Source organism: Bufo bufo, chromosome 4 (genome assembly GCF_905171765.1).
Source record: "Bufo bufo chromosome 4, aBufBuf1.1, whole genome shotgun sequence".
In the NCBI taxonomy this organism is placed as follows: Eukaryota; Metazoa; Chordata; class Amphibia; order Anura; family Bufonidae; genus Bufo; species Bufo bufo.
In genome coordinates, this window is record NC_053392.1 from 226,742,600 (window position 1) to 226,758,760 (window position 16,161).

The 16,161-nt window shown below is 45.6% G+C and overlaps 1 protein-coding gene across 3 annotated transcripts in view; it reads left to right on the top strand.

Moving 5' to 3' along the window:
- Positions 1 to 7,810: 7,810 nt before the first annotated feature.
- The window catches only part of LOC120997966 (probable cation-transporting ATPase 13A4), a 261,365-nt gene continuing 253,014 nt past the window's right edge, over positions 7,811 to 16,161 (top strand). For all 3 annotated transcript variants that reach the window (XM_040428350.1, XM_040428352.1, XM_040428351.1), the window contains exon 1: positions 7,811 to 7,955. In XM_040428350.1, the coding sequence (XP_040284284.1) occupies positions 7,896 to 7,955 (60 nt within the window). In that variant the 5' untranslated portion in view covers positions 7,811 to 7,895. The remainder of the gene's footprint in view (positions 7,956 to 16,161) is intronic.

Sequence of the window (16,161 nt, forward strand, 5' to 3'; positions counted from 1 at the left end):
CGCGTGGATCCGTAACACTTTGTCCAAAAAGATGGATACAGGATTAAAGATGGAACCCCTGCCCGACACTATAGGTCGGCCAGGGGGATCCACAAGACTCTTGTGGATCTTTGGTAATACATATATCACAGGGGTGATTGGATGGCTCACACGCAGAAAGCTGTTTAGTTCATCGTCAATGACTCCTTGACTAAGAGCCTCATCCAATAACACCCCTATGATATCTGCTATGTCCCACCTCGGATCCTTGCTCAACATCTCATAGACATTAATATCTCCTACCTGTCTTTTGATCTCATCAATATATTTACAGGTGTCCATCACGACCACGGCGCCCCCCTTGTCAGCTGGCTTGATCGTCAATTGCTTGTTGTGTTCCAGTTCAAGAACAGCCCGCCTCTCATCTTGAGATAGGTTGTGTTTGAACTGGTGGGTTCCCTCCACCCTCAATTGCTCGATCCGTTTTCTGACAAAGCTGATATAGGTTTCAATCACATGGTTGTTTTGCGGTGGAGTAAAGTGACTTTTATTGCGTAAATCGAAGTTTTTGCACATTAAGGTATCAGTGGAAACATCAAGTTGACTAATAGGTACATCAATATTTCTAACTGAAAAAAAAGCCTTCAGTCTCAAGCGTCTAAAGAACTTTTGTAAGTCGAGCTCAAACTCGAACCAGTCCCTTGATGTTGTAGGGCAGAATGTTAGGCCACGGCTTAGCACACTAATTTGTGCTTTGTCAAGCTGGAAGGAAGAGATGTTCACGACCAGGTTCATCATTTCCGCTGTCCGCGTCTCGTTACTCTCCCCTGGATATGGGTGGGGGCCTCTATCGATATTGGGGGAAGGGTTCTTGTTGGATCGGTGGTGTTTCCTACCGCCCCTTCTATATCGCCCTCCCCTCTTTTTCTGCTTGGACCTAAAAAATTAGACGCACCTGATTCGTCAGCGGAATCAGATTCCCCAGTGCTGAAGCCAAATCTGCCTTGATCAAAGCGTTTACCCCGTCTACGCCTATTAAACCTTTGTGGCTGAGATGACTGCCAGTTGTATATTTTGCCAGACTGGTAATCATCTAAGTCTCTATGCCACTTATCTCTCTTGACGTGTTCCACTTCCAACTTATGTCGTGCAATGTGTTGTGTGGTCTTTTCTTTGTATACTGTAAAATCCTCAGCACTCATGAGGTCCTGGATCTGGACTTCCAACTCGGCTGTGGTTTTCCTCAGGTTGTCAACCTCTTTCTGCAAAAAGTCTATGTTTAATAACATTAATTCAAAAGAATATTGATTGTTGATAGCTTCAAAGGCTTTACAAAAATCACCATTCATCGGGAATAAATTGGGGCGAAGATTAGATCTAAGTTCAAACGGTTCAAAATCAAGGGTCACTATACATGTAAGTCCACAGATGTGGTGTACATGATACAGTGCCCATGTAGCTTGATCTATGTGGGGGAGACTACGATGGAATTGAGGGAAAGAATTAATAAACATAAAAGTACAATAAGAACAGGTGCACTCGACAAACCGGTTGCCAAACACTTCATTGATTGTAAACATTCTATCAATCAATTGAGATTTCGGGCTATTGATAGCGTGGGATATTTGAGAAGGGGTGGGGACAGGAAGGGAATCCTGAGGAAAAAGGAACTTAAATGGATCCATACCCTTAGGTCCCTTCAACCCTTTGGTTTGAATCTAGAGTTCAATGTCTCATCCATCGATTGATGTGTGTCATTGTTTTGTCCTCTTAGTATAGGGACATTATGATTTTAACCTATATGTAGCGCATCCCCCGGGGGATTGGTCCCCAAATTTATATGTCAAAGTGCTATGATGATGATCCATATGTGATGTATACATGGGATACACTGTTTGTATTGAAATCTGTACTTGCTATGATATGCTTTTGCTCTATACCTGTTATGATCATGAATATGTACAGTCCGATTTGATGTCCCTCTGTAATCAGGCTATTATCTGTGTTGTCTATATGTTGCACAAACCAGTTCATCTTGGATACGGATAGCACATATTTACTCCACAGTAAGCAGCGTTGATCGTGGCGTCATCGTTGTCATGGCGCCGGTACCTGCGCGATGTTGTTACTGGCTGCGTACCTCATGTGACCCACGCCATCGACGCACGGATGTGCGCTCTTGGGTGAGTGTTACGAGGTTGACGCGCAGTCTGTCACGTCAGTGAGGGCCTCTGGCAGCTCATTGGCTAGAGACACGTGCGCCTCCGGGCGCCATGGCGAGTATGATACTTCCGGGTTTTAGATGGGTTGAGACGCGACTGCGCATTACAGATAAGGGAACGCCGAGGAGAACTACACGAGTTCGTTGGACATGTCGTTAGCTGTGAGTTAAAGTATGAACATGTGTATCTTATTGTGTAGTGATCTGCACTAATGATGTAACGGGGTGTGTATTTTATATGAGGGGGGTATATATATGCCTATCAGATTTTGTGTCACTAGGCTTGACAAAGACTGTTGCACAGTCGAAACGTTCGTTGCCATCTGTGTCTGGAGGTACGATTAAAGTATTTTTGATATTGCGGAATGCTGCCGAAGCCATCTTCTTTTCTAGACAGTCCAGTGAGTCCACCACCACTGACACTGTCTTCAGGGCGGCGCTGGCGGCAGCCAGAACAGTTGGGTCGGCGTCGGGTCACCGGACAACAGACACAGGCACACAGCCGGTGGCGGTGAGATGGCGCTTCTTCTCTCCCTGCCTGCGCAGCGCTCTGAGGGAAGGGGGCGTGTCTGCTGTTGCATAGAGACGTGCCTGTGCGGCGGCACGCTCTGAGCCGGCCAGCAGCCTCTGCTCTCTTAAAGAGGCAGAGAGCAGAGGGGCTCGTCTTAACTTAGTTACTACTAGTGTGTGTGTCTTAGGTGACGGGTCCGTCCGGTCCGGAGGAGCAGACAAATTGCGGCGGTGTCAGGTGCTGGTGGGAGCCAAAGCGAGGCCCCCACCAGCGCGAGGCCTTAGGCGGCGGCCTAAATGGCCTAATGGAAGAGCCGCCTCTGAATACACGCCACAAAAGGCTTTAGAATAGATAAGTGCACCGCTGACCGGCAAATTCACTTTTTATTTTTTCACTAATACACGCCACAAAAGGCTTTAGAACAGTTAACTGCACCGCTGACCGGCAAATATGTTTTTTATTTTTCCACTAATACACACCACAAAAGGCTTCAGAACAGATAACTGCACCGCTGAACGGCATATATTTTTTCTTTTTCCACGATACACGCCACAAAAGGCTTTAGAACAGATAACTGCTGAACAGCAAATATATTTTTTGTTTTTCCACTAATACATGCCACAAAATACTTTAGAACAGATTTCTGCACCGCAAAATGCTGTGGAATGATTCATCCCTATCCTTTCCCTAAACCTTAAATAATCTTGCCCTGAACTTGCAAATCGTTTTTTAGTACAATTAAGTTTTTTCGAACGCTGTCCCTAGCGCCTGCTGGCGTCTCTTCCTGCACTAGGTACACTGTAAGGCCTCATGCGCACGACCGTATTTTTTTGCGGTCCGCAAAAACGGGTTCCTTTTTTCCGTGATCCGTGACCGTTTTTTCATCCGTGGGTCTTCCTTGATTTTTGGAGGATCCACGGACATGAAAAAAAAGTCGTTTTGGTGTCCGCCTGGCCGTGCGGAGCCAAACGGATCCGTCCTGAATTACAATGCAAGTCAATGGGGACGGATCCGTTTGACGTTGACACAATATGGTGCAATTTCAAACGGATCCGTCCCCCATTGACTTTCAATGTAAAGTCAGGAGTTAATATACCATAGGATCTGAGTTTTCTCCAATCCGATGGTATATTTTAACTGAAGCGTCCCCATCACCATGGGAACGCCTCTATGTTAGAATATACTGTCGGATATGAGTTAGATCGTGAAACTCCAATCCGACTGTATATTCTAACACAGAGGCGTGCCCATGGTGATGGGGACGCTTCAGGTTAGAATATACTAAAAGAACTGTGTACATGACTGCCCCCTGCTGCCATTGGTGGCCAGTGCGGCCGCCCCCCCCCTCCCTCCCCTGTAGTTAACTCATTGGTGGCCAGTGGGCCCCCCTCCCTCCCCTGTAGTTAACTCGTTGGTGGCCAGTGGGCCCCCCCTCCCTCCCCTGTAGTTAACTAGTTGGTGGCCAGTGCGGCCGGCCCCCCTCCCTCCCCTGTAGTTAACTCATTGGTGGCCAGTGGGCCCCCCCTCCCTCCCCTGTAGTTAACTAGTTAGTGGCCAGTGCGGCCGGCCTCCCTCCCTCCCCTGTAGTTAACTCGTTGGTGGCCAGTGGGCCCCCCCCTCCCTCCCCTGTAGTTAACTCGTTGGTGGCCAGTGGGCACTCTCCCCTCCCTCCTAATTAAAATCTCCCCCCCTATCATTGGTGGCAGCGGAGAGTACCGATCAGAGTCCCAGTTTAATCGCTGGGGCTCCGATCGGTAACCATGGCAACCAGGACGCTACTGCAGTCCCGGTTGCCATGGTTACTTAGCAATTTGTAGAAGCATTATACTTACCTGCGAGCTGCGATGTCTGCGTCCGGCCGGGAGCTCCTCCTACTGGTAAGTGACAGGTCATTAAGCAATGCGCCGCACAGACCTGTCACTTACCAGTAGGAGGAGCTCCCGGCCGGAAGCAGACATCGCAGCTCGCAGGTAAGTATAATGTTTCTACAAATTGCTAAGTAACCATGGCAACCGGGACTGCAGTAGCGTCCTGGTTGCCATGGTTACCGATCGGAGCCCCAGCGATTAAACTGGGACTCCGATCGGTACTCTCCGCTGCCACCAATGATAGAGGGGGGAGATTTTAATTAGGAGGGGGAGGCAGGGGAGAGGGCCCACTGGCCACCAACAAGTTAACTACAGGGGAGGGGGGGGGGGGCCCACTGGCCACCAACGAGTTAACTACAGGGGAGGGAGGGGGGCCCACTGGCCACCAACGAGTTAACTACAGGGGAGGGAGGGGGGCCGGCTGCACTGGCCACCAACGAGTTAACTACAGGGGAGGGAGGAGGGGGGCCCACTGGCCACCAACGAGTTAACTACAGGGGAGGGAGGGGGGCCGACCGCACTGGCCACCAATGTGTTAACTACAGGGGGGGCTGCCCCCTGCTGCCTGGCAGCACCTGCCAGGCAGCAGGGGGCAGTCTTGTACACAGTTCTTTTTTTGTATATTCTAACCTGAAGCGTCCCCATCACCATGGGAACGCCTCTGTGCTAGAATATACTGTCGGTTCTGAGTTTTCACGATCTTCGGATCCGTCTGTATTAAAGTAACCTACGGCCACGGATCACGGACACGAAGCCAATCTTGTGTGCATCCGTGTTCTTTCACGGACCCATTGACTTGAATGGGTCCGTGAACCGTTGTCCGTCAAAAAAATAGGACAGGTCATTTTTTTTGACGGACAGGATACACGGATCACTGTCTCAGCTGCAAAACGGTGCATTTTGCGATTTTTCCACGGACCCATTGAAAGTCAATGGGTCCGCGAAAAAAAACGGAAAATGGCACAACGGCCACGGATGCACACAACGGTAGTGTGCATGAGGCCTAAAGTGGCAGAATTTAAGATGGCTAGGGCTATTTATAGGGCTGTAGCATCACAGGGCTGGCTGTTGATGGCTGCATGCATGGCATTATGGGAGCCCCAGCGATTAAACTGGGACTCTGATCGGTACTCTCCGCTGCCACCAATGATAGGGGGGAGATTTTAATTAGGAGGGAGGGGAGAGTGCCCACTGGCCACCAACGAGTTAACTACAGGGGAGGGAGGGGGGGGCCCACTGGCCACCAACGAGTTAACTACAGGGGAGGGAGGGAGGCCGGCCGCACTGGCCACTAACAATGCGCCGCACAGACCTGTCACTTACCAGTAGGAGGAGCTCCCGGCCGGAAGCAGACATCGCAGCTCGCAGGTAAGTATAATGTTTCTACAAATTGCTAAGTAACCATGGCAACCGGGACTGCAGTAGCGTCCTGGTTGCCATGGTTACCGATCGGAGCCCCAGCGATTAAACTGGGACTCCGATCGGTACTCTCCGCTGCCACCAATGATAGAGGGGGGAGATTTTAATTAGGAGGGGGAGGCAGGGGAGAGGGCCCACTGGCCACCAACAAGTTAACTACAGGGGAGGGAGGGGGGGGCCCACTGGCCACCAACGAGTTAACTACAGGGGAGGGAGGGGGGCCCACTGGCCACCAACGAGTTAACTACAGGGGAGGGAGGGGGGCCGGCTGCACTGGCCACCAACGAGTTAACTACAGGGGAGGGAGGAGGGGGGCCCACTGGCCACCAACGAGTTAACTACAGGGGAGGGAGGGGGGCCGACCGCACTGGCCACCAATGTGTTAACTACAGGGGGGGCTGCCCCCTGCTGCCTGGCAGCACCTGCCAGGCAGCAGGGGGCAGTCTTGTACACAGTTCTTTTTTTGTATATTCTAACCTGAAGCGTCCCCATCACCATGGGAACGCCTCTGTGTTAGAATATACTGTCGGTTCTGAGTTTTCACGATCTTCGGATCCGTCTGTATTAAAGTAACCTATGGCCACGGATCACGGACACGAAGCCAATCTTGTGTGCATCCGTGTTCTTTCACGGACCCATTGACTTGAATGGGTCCGTGAACCGTTGTCCGTCAAAAAAATAGGACAGGTCATTTTTTTTGACGGACAGGATACACGGATCACTGTCTCAGCTGCAAAACGGTGCATTTTGCGATTTTTCCACGGACCCATTGAAAGTCAATGGGTCCGCGAAAAAAAACGGAAAATGGCACAACGGCCACGGATGCACACAACGGTAGTGTGCATGAGGCCTAAAGTGGCAGAATTTAAGATGGCTAGGGCTATTTATAGGGCTGTAGCATCACAGGGCTGGCTGTTGATGGCTGCATGCATGGCATTATGGGTGATCCCGCTTTTCCAGAGTTCCTTTCTCCATGTCCCCACACATGCAGCAACCATTTTACGAAAAATTTTATCCGTTACCCCAAAGCCTGAGGAAATTCGGCTTTGGTGCAAATCAAATTTTTGCTGAAATTCGGAACAAATACCACTTCGTCAGCTACGATTCGCTCATCTCTATACATGACCAATGGATGTTTTGTGGTCTGTAAATTACGGATCTGCAAAACACGGATACCGCCTGTGTGCATTTGGTATTTTGCGGAATGGAACAGCTGGCCCCTAATAGAAGAGTCCTATCCTTGAACATAATGCGGACAATAATAGGACATGTTCTAATCTTTGGAGAAACGGCCATACTTAAATGGAATTGTTCTGCATACGGACTGCAAAAAACAAATGCAATGGACACGGAAAAAAAACACATTCTTGTGCATGAGCCCTTAAGGTCAGGCAGTAACATACAGCATTATAAATCATTATAATGCCGTGGGTCCATGTTATAGGAGCAGTATTCAGGATGGAAAATACCTCTCACACAGACTACGCTTATGTAAAATTGGCCAGGCAGTATGTTCATCTGAACAATGACAAATCCCTGCGTTATGCTTCACTGTAGTTATATACGTAATCAACATATTATCCCAGTAAGCTGCTGTTTTCACATTCAAATGCTGAAAAAGATAACAACTTAGCACTTAGATTAAATCTTTGCTGTACCACATGCCTTTTTTACGACACCCCGGCCAGACTTCTTAATTTAAATGAATACAATAGCTGAGGTGTGGCACTAAACCCTATTGGTTATTTAAGGTAGAGATTTATGAAGGTGTGTGCCTAGTAATTACTGTATGTTGAAAGAATAGCAGAGACTGAGTACATCCACACTGAATGCTGAAAGAAAACTGTGAACCTACTGTACAGCTCATGTTATGTAAGTTATCCAGGAGACACAAGAAATGGATACCAAGAAGACTGGCACCCATGCACTGCTGAACCCTGGGGAAGAGAATGAAATGGTAAGATGATATTTACAATGAAAACATGATCACTCTATAGCAAGTGTGTGAAACTGCATCAGAGGTGTACAACAGAAAATTATTTAAATATCAGTTCCCAATTTACTATAAAGAGCTACTAGTGTCTTCAATGACATGGGTAAAATGCTAATTATCTTAATCATGTGTTATAAGGATTCTGTGAATTATATCTACAGTGAAACCTCTTCAAAGGAGCCATTGAAAATTGCAAATGGTCTTCTAAAGGGGATATCCTTTAAAGAAGAGTATGAAAATAAGGCACGGAATTGATTAGTCTAAATCAGAGGTGTCCTTTTTTTGGAGAGGGTTGATTGTATACAATGACATACAGTACAAACATTTAGCAGAATGGTCATAGTATGATGTATTATTTACGTACATACAGCTGGATTATCTTACCCAAAGTGTTATCAACATATAAAATTTTTGTACGCAAAATAATTAAGCTGGTCTTAAGATTAAGGATCATGTCACATTCTGTCATGTGAACATGTTTGGCATATGCATCTGGAGCTTTCCAGGGGGATATGCCAAGCTTAGTCATGGGTCCCAAATGAGCCAATGGAGGTCAAAAGAGTGTCCATTTGGCCCTGTTGGAATAAATTGTCATTAGTGATGAGTGAACTGATTCGTACAAATCAAATTTGCTCAAAAATTTGCCTTTATGAGCAGGGGTAAAGAGACTTACCCCTCCCCTTGATTGACAGGATTAGACATCTTACCTAGCCCTATCAGTCTTACGTCTGCACCATTGCTCCAGTTAGCAGCACAACACACACCTGATCTGTTGCCACCAGAGCAGCTTAGATGCAAACTATTCATCACATCATTATCATTGAAATGGATGGGACTGAGACGCGCTTAAGCCAGTGATACCTAAACAAAAAAGCTGAGTCTAAAAAGGCCTTAAATAAATAATGATCTTTATTAATAGTATATAAAAAATATAATCCAAATAGACACAGAAATTCACCGATAAATTGCGGTATACACCAGAAGGAGACTCACATGAATATAATTATCATAGAGGGGAGATGGAGTACAAGGAATAAAAAACAGCCCAAATCGGTAAAAGATCAATGTATAAAAAATAAATGGTAGTGCATCACAATACATGTTATAAAGTACACAAAACAACCCTCATAAAAGATATAACATAAGTCAATCACATACCCATTGATGGAAGAGTCACCTCAGGAGAACCACACACCCCGACGAGCGTTTCGGAAACACCTTCATCTGTGGGTGGTAATGTGGTCCATTATTGGTTTTGGGCCACCATTCAATGTTGTTGTGAGTAACCTGTGCTTACTAACTCAATCCAGTGATAATAGTCGTGACATCACTGGGCCTGTAGGAAACAGCGAAAGGCCACAATGCTAGGCCACAATGCTGTTGCAAGCGCCGCTGCCTTCTCAAACAGCTAATCAGTGGGGGTTCGGGTGTTGGACCCCCGTCAATCAGATGCTGATGATATATCCAAAGGATAAATCATTGGTAATCAAAAAAGTAGGTACAGAACCCCTTTAAGTTCTGCTACATTTGTATAATCTGTTTTTATTGTAAGAAATATAACAAAGACTTTTTACAGCAAGTGCAATGTACAGTACTCATTAGTGTTGATTGAGCGCCGTAGTTCTCGGGTGCTCAGGCCGAACACATTTGGAGCACCCTAGTATAATGGAAATCAATGGGAGAATCCGAACATTAAACCAGGTACCCCCTGCTCTGAAGAGGGGAGGGTGCCTGGTTCTAGAACAGCATGGGGAGGATGTCTGGATGCATCTTGGACTCGCAGGTCACTGCTGGGAATGATGTTGTCCGAATAGTATGCCACTTTTACAGACTGACAATAATACGCACCAAACTGAAGAAAAAAATTGATTTTAGAGGAAAAATTTATGGGAAACATTCTTTCCTGTATATTTACTTGTATATAAAGTGCAAGTTCAGCCAAATATTTTGTTGATTTTCGGAACTGGGGCCATGATTAAGAGGGATGGCCGGTGGCATCTGTATTGCGCTGCTAGAGGTGAAATTCGTGGACCGACGCAAGACGAACCACAGTGAAAGCATTTGCCAAGAATGTTTTCATTAATCAAAAACAAAAGTCGGAGGTTTGAAGACGATACCACAGGCAATCCGGCAGCGTTATTCCCATGACTCGCCGAGCAGCTCCTGGGAAACCAAGTCTTTGGGTTCCAGGGGAGCAAAGCTGAAACTTAAACTAATTGACAGAAGGGGGCACCAACAGGAGTGGAGGCTGCGGCTTAATTTGACTCAACACGGCAAACCTCACACGGCCCAGACACGGAAAGGATTGAGAGATTGATATCTCTTTCTCGATTCTGTGGTTGGTGGTGCATGGCTGTTCTGAGTTGGTGGAGCGATTTGTCTGGTTAATTCTGATAACCAGACTCCTCTGTGCTAATTAGTTACGTGACCCCCGGCGGTAAGGATTGTGTTGACCAGACTCTTAAGGGAGAGTGCCTGCTGCTTAGCTGACCATCAATAAATTATGGTTAAGGGCCTGCAGGTGAGCTGACCATCGCAAGCATCATGAGTGAGGACCTGCTGCTGAGAGGGAGCCTGAGAAACGGCTACCACATCCAAGAAAGGCAAGCGGGGAGCGTGCAAATTACACAATTCCGACTCGGGGCGGTAGTGACGATAAATAACCATACAGGTAGAGATGGCCTTGCGGTTCGTCCGGCGGTCGTTTCTCAGCAAACTTTGCTCGTTCGCTGTTCGCCGAACAGGCGAACATATGTCGATGTCCGCCGGCGCCATATTCTTTGCATTGTGCAAAACGTTGACCCATGACACATCCATCAGGTAGGACAGGACAGCCAATTGAGACGTTTCAGCACATGGACACACCCCCTACCCTATAAATAAACCCGATCTGGTCGCCATTTTACATTCTGTTTTTTGCCAGTATAGGGAAAGGTTGCTGTGTGAAATAGGGATAGACTGTTAGAGACACCAAATGCTAGCTAATAGGGCCACAAAAGTCCTTTTAAGGACGGGTATAGGTGTGCTATCGATAGTTCTGACATACTGAAGAGTGTAATATACTTATAATATACTTTCTAACATAGAAAGTATATTATAGTGCATTTGTATTGTGCAGCAGTGTGTGCGGTTCTGCTGCGATACTGCAGCTATACAGAAGGACAAACGATATTGGAACAACTAATTGACACGGGTGTGCTATGCCAGTTGCCCCAAAAAATTCTGATTGAGGCAGGGGTGCGATATACCTAAAATATAATTTCTATATAGTGTATTTGTATTGTGCAGCATTTTTGTGCGGTTCTGCTGAGATATCGCAGCTATGCAGAGGGACAAAAGTAATTGGAACAACTAATTGCAACTGGTGTGATATAACAGTTGCCCCCGAAAAAATCTGATTGAGGCAGGGGTGCGATATACCTAGAATATAATTTCTATATAGTGTATTTGTATAGTGCAGCATTTGTGTCAGGTTCTGATGAGATTCCGCAGCTATACAGAGGGACAAACGCCATTAGTAACATAGTACATAAGGCCGAAAAAATACATTTGTCCATCCAGTTTGGCCTGTCATCCTGCAAGTTGATCCAGAGGAAGACAAAAAAAAAACTGTGAGGTAGAAGCCAATTTTCTCCACTTTAGGGGAATAAAAAATTCCTTCCCGACTCCAATCAGGCAATCAGAATAACTCCCTGGATCAACGACCTCTCTCTAGTAGCTATAGCCTGTAATATTATTACACTCCAGAAATACATCCAGGCCCCTCTTAAATTCCTTTATTGTACTCACCATCACCACCTCCTCAGGCAGAGAGTTCCATAGTCTCACTGCTCTTACCGTAAAGAATCCTCTTCTATGTTTGTGTACAAACCTTCTTTCCTCCAGACGCAGAGGATGTCCCCTCGTCACAGTCACAGTCCTGGGGATAAATAGATGATGGGATAGATCTCTGTACTGACCCCTGATATATTTATACATAGTAATTAGATCTCCCCTCAGTCATCTTTTTTCTAAAGTGAATAACCCTAATTTTGATATTCTTTCAGGGTACTGTAGTTGCCCCATTCCAGTTATTACTTTAGTTGCCCTCCTCTGGACCCTCTTCAGCTCTGCTATGTCTGCCTTGTTTACAGGAGCCCAGAACTGTACACAGTGTGGTCTGACTAGCGATTTGTAAAGTGGTAGGACTATGTTCTAATCACGGGCATCTATGGCCCTTTTGATGCAACCCAATATCTTATTGGCAGCAGCTGCCTGACACTGTTTTTTGCAGCTTAGTTTGCTGTTTATTAAAATTCCTAGATCCTTTTCCATGTCAGTGTTACCGATTGTTTTACCATTAAGTATGTAGGGGTGACTTGCATTATTCCTTCCCATGTGCATAACTTTACATTTGTCAGTGTTAAACCTGCCACTTACAGTATCTGCCCAAGCCTCCAATCTATCCAGATCTCTCTGTAGTAGTATACTGTCACCCCCAAAACACTTCTTTTTTTTTTTGGGCTTGTTAAAATCCCTATTTAACTACTATTCCCTATATAGGGATCTTACCTTTGTCTGTGGCTTCATTTCCTTAAAAAACAATCTTTTAAAATATGCAAATCGCTTCACTACCAGCAAGTAGGGCGTCTACCGCCCCCTGCTCCTGTTGATTGACAGGGCCAGCGAGCGCTCTCCTCCTCCGGCTGGCGCTGTCATCATTTCAAATTCCGTGCCTGTCTTCATTCGGCGCAGGCGCTCTGAGAGAAGGAGGCTCGCCTCCTCAGCGCTCCCTCAGTGCGCCTGCGCCGATGATGTCACCGAAAGAGAAGGTTTTTGAGGAGGAAAATAAGGGAATTTTTTTTTTTAACCAAAAGGTGTGCTTTTGGTGGGTTTTGAACTAATGGTGGTCTGTGCATGACACTACTATGGGGGATCTGTGGATGGCACTGTTATGGGGGATCTGTGGGTAGCACTGTTATGGGGGATCTGTGGATGGCACTGTTATGGGGGGTGATCTGTGGATGGCACTGTTATGGAGGGGGATCTGTGGATGGCACTGTTATGGGGGGTGGACCTGTGGATGGCACTGCTATATATGTGTCACCCACAGATCCCCCACCCCATAACAGTGCCATCCACATATCCCCCACCCCATAATAGTTGCATCCACAGATGCCCTAATATACCGGAGCTAAACCTGTGGGAGGGGGGAGGGAGGAGAGGCCGGTGGCATGCAAATGCGGCGGGGCCGGTGCGGTCACTGTACTCCGGCCCCGCCGCTCACTCACTGCTTTATTGCCTAAACATTTTATAATAATAGCACAAGGTTGGTGGCTCACTTTCTGATCCGCTATTGGGTAGGTGCACTGCCCGACAGCACTCCCTAATGCTGGTAAAGTAAAAAGGTAATTAATTGGATTGGGCGTCACTCTTTATCAGGCAACACAGACAAGTTGGTTGGTATATCAGACATTTTTTATATATGATACTTTAAAATAATTTTTTATATATGATACTTTAAAATAATTTACAACATGTTGCATAAAATTCATACATTCAATCAATGTTAAAACTCAGACTAAAACTTCAAAATATACACAATTCTATATACTAAAAGTCCTTAGGGGGGGGGGGGGGGGGCTGTTGAGCCAATAAGTCCAAAGGCAATTATAACCCTGATGTGTATTAGTAGCTATACTTGTGGGAGAGCACAATGTTCAATAGAGCAACATGTTGTAAATTATTTTAAAGTATCATATATAAAAAATTTCTGATATACCAACCAACTTGTCTGTGTTGCCTGATAAAGAGTGACGCCCAATCCAATTAATTACCATTTTATAATAATAACTTTAATTGAAGTTCCGATCCCCAGCCCCATTTGTACTACTTACTAAATGTCCTGTAGCAGGCAGAGCAGATGTCACTGATGTCACGTGCCTGCGCCGCCAACTTTATGAATGAATCGGGATCGGAACTTCAAATAAAGTTATTATTATAAAAGGTTTAGGCATTAAGGAAGTGAGTGAGCGACGGGGCCGGAGTACAGTGACCGCACCGGCCCCGCCGCATTTGCATGACACCGGCCCCTCCTCCCTCCAGCTGATAGAGCGCAGTCTGCGATGCTGCAGCATTGCAGACTGCGATGTAAAATGGCAGCATTCACCACTTTTGGGGGGGGGGGAAGTGCGTCTTATGGGGGCGAAAAATACGGTAATTCTCTTAGGATACGGGGGTGTATGCCATCCGGTCCTGGCGATTTGTCTATTTTAATCTTTTTAAGTCGCTGATGTACTTCTTCCTGGGTCAGACAGGACACTTTTAATGGGGAATTTATTTTTATTTATTTCTGACAGTTTATTTTTCTCAGTGAATACATTGGAGAAAAAAATATTTAACAGCTTTGCTTTCTCCTCGTCTCTCTCTGCGACTCCCCCCTCATTACTCTTTAGAGGGCCGACACCTTCAGATTTATACTTTTTAACATTTATATAATTGAAGAACATTTTAGGGTTAGTTTTACTCTCTTTGGCAATTAATCTCTCGGTCTCTAGTTTGGCCGCTTTTATTTGTTTTTTACATGTTCTATTTTTTTCCTTATAGTTTTTCAGTGCTTCCTTGCTACCCTCCTGTTTTAGTGATTTATATGCTTTCTTTTTGTCATTTATTGCTTTCTTTACAGTTCAATTTATCCACATTGGTTTATTTTTGTTCCTTAACCTTTTATTCCCATATGGTATGTACCTCTCACAATTAGATTTTAGGATGCTTTTAAAGATGTCCTATTTTGTGGCTGTATTTTTTTTTTTAAGGACTTTGTCCCAGTTAGTTAGGCCTATCTTAGTTAGCTAAATTTAGCTTTTTTGAAGTTTGGTATTTTTGTTCCTCCCTGTAGAAACGCTCTTTTGAATGATAATTGGAAGGTTTATACTTTATGGTCACTATTTCCCAGGTGTCCCTCAACCTGCACGTCTGTTGTTCTGTCAGGCCTATTGGTTAATACTAAGTCCAGTATGGTCGTCCCTCTAGTCGGGTCCTGAACCAGTTGGGAGAGGTAATTGTCTTTGGTTATTGCCAAGAACCTGTTTCCTTTATGAGATATACAAGCTTCAGTTTTCCAGTCTATATCTGGGTAGTTGAAGTCCCCCATAATAACCACCTCATTATGATTTGCCGCCTGTCTATCTCGTTTAGTATTAGATTTTCTGTGGACTCTGGTATATTAGGTGGTTTATAGTAAACTCCTATTAGTAATTTATTATTGTTTTTAGCTCCATGTATCTCTACCCACGGAGTGTGGGCTTTAGATAAGACTTTACATAAAGGCAAACCCCTCCTCCTTTCGGGTTTTGACGATCCTTTTTAAACAGACTGTAACCTTGTATAGTACATTAACTGCCCAGCTCCCTAGTTTTATTAGTCAGGCTTCTGGCATTACAGGGAGTGCAGAATTATTAGGCAAATGAGTATTTTGACCATATCATCCTCTTTATGCATGTTGTCTTACTCCAAGCTGTATAGGCTCGAAAGCCTACTACCAATTAAGCATATTAGGTGATGTGCATCTCTGTAATGAGAAGGGGTGTGGTCTAATGACATCAACACCCTATATTAGGTGTGCATAATTATTAGGCAACTTCCTTTCCTTTGGCAAAATGGGTCAAAAGAAGGACTTGACAGGCTCAGAAAAGTCAAAAATAGTGAGATATCTTGCAGAGGGATGCAGCACTCTTAGAATTGCAAAGCTTCTGAAGCGTGATCATCGAACAATCAAGCGTTTCATTCAAAATAGTCAACAGGGTCGCAAGAAGCGTGTGGAAAAACCAAGGCGCAAAATAACTGCCCATGAACTGAGAAAAGTCAAGCGTGCAGCTGCTAAGATGCCACGTGCCACCAGTTTGGCCATATTTCAGAGCTGCAACATCACTGGAGTGCCCAAAAGCACAAGGTGTGCAATACTCAGAGACATGGCCAAGGTAAGAAAGGCTGAAAGATGACCACCACTGAACAAGACACACAAGCTGAAACGTCAAGACTGGGCCAAGAAATATCTCAAGACTGATTTTTCTAAGGTTTTATGGACTGATGAAATGAGAGTGAGTCTTGATGGGCCAGATGGATGGGCCCGTGGCTGGATTGGTAAAGGGCAGAGAGCTCCAGTCCGACTCAGACGCCAGCAAGGTGGAGG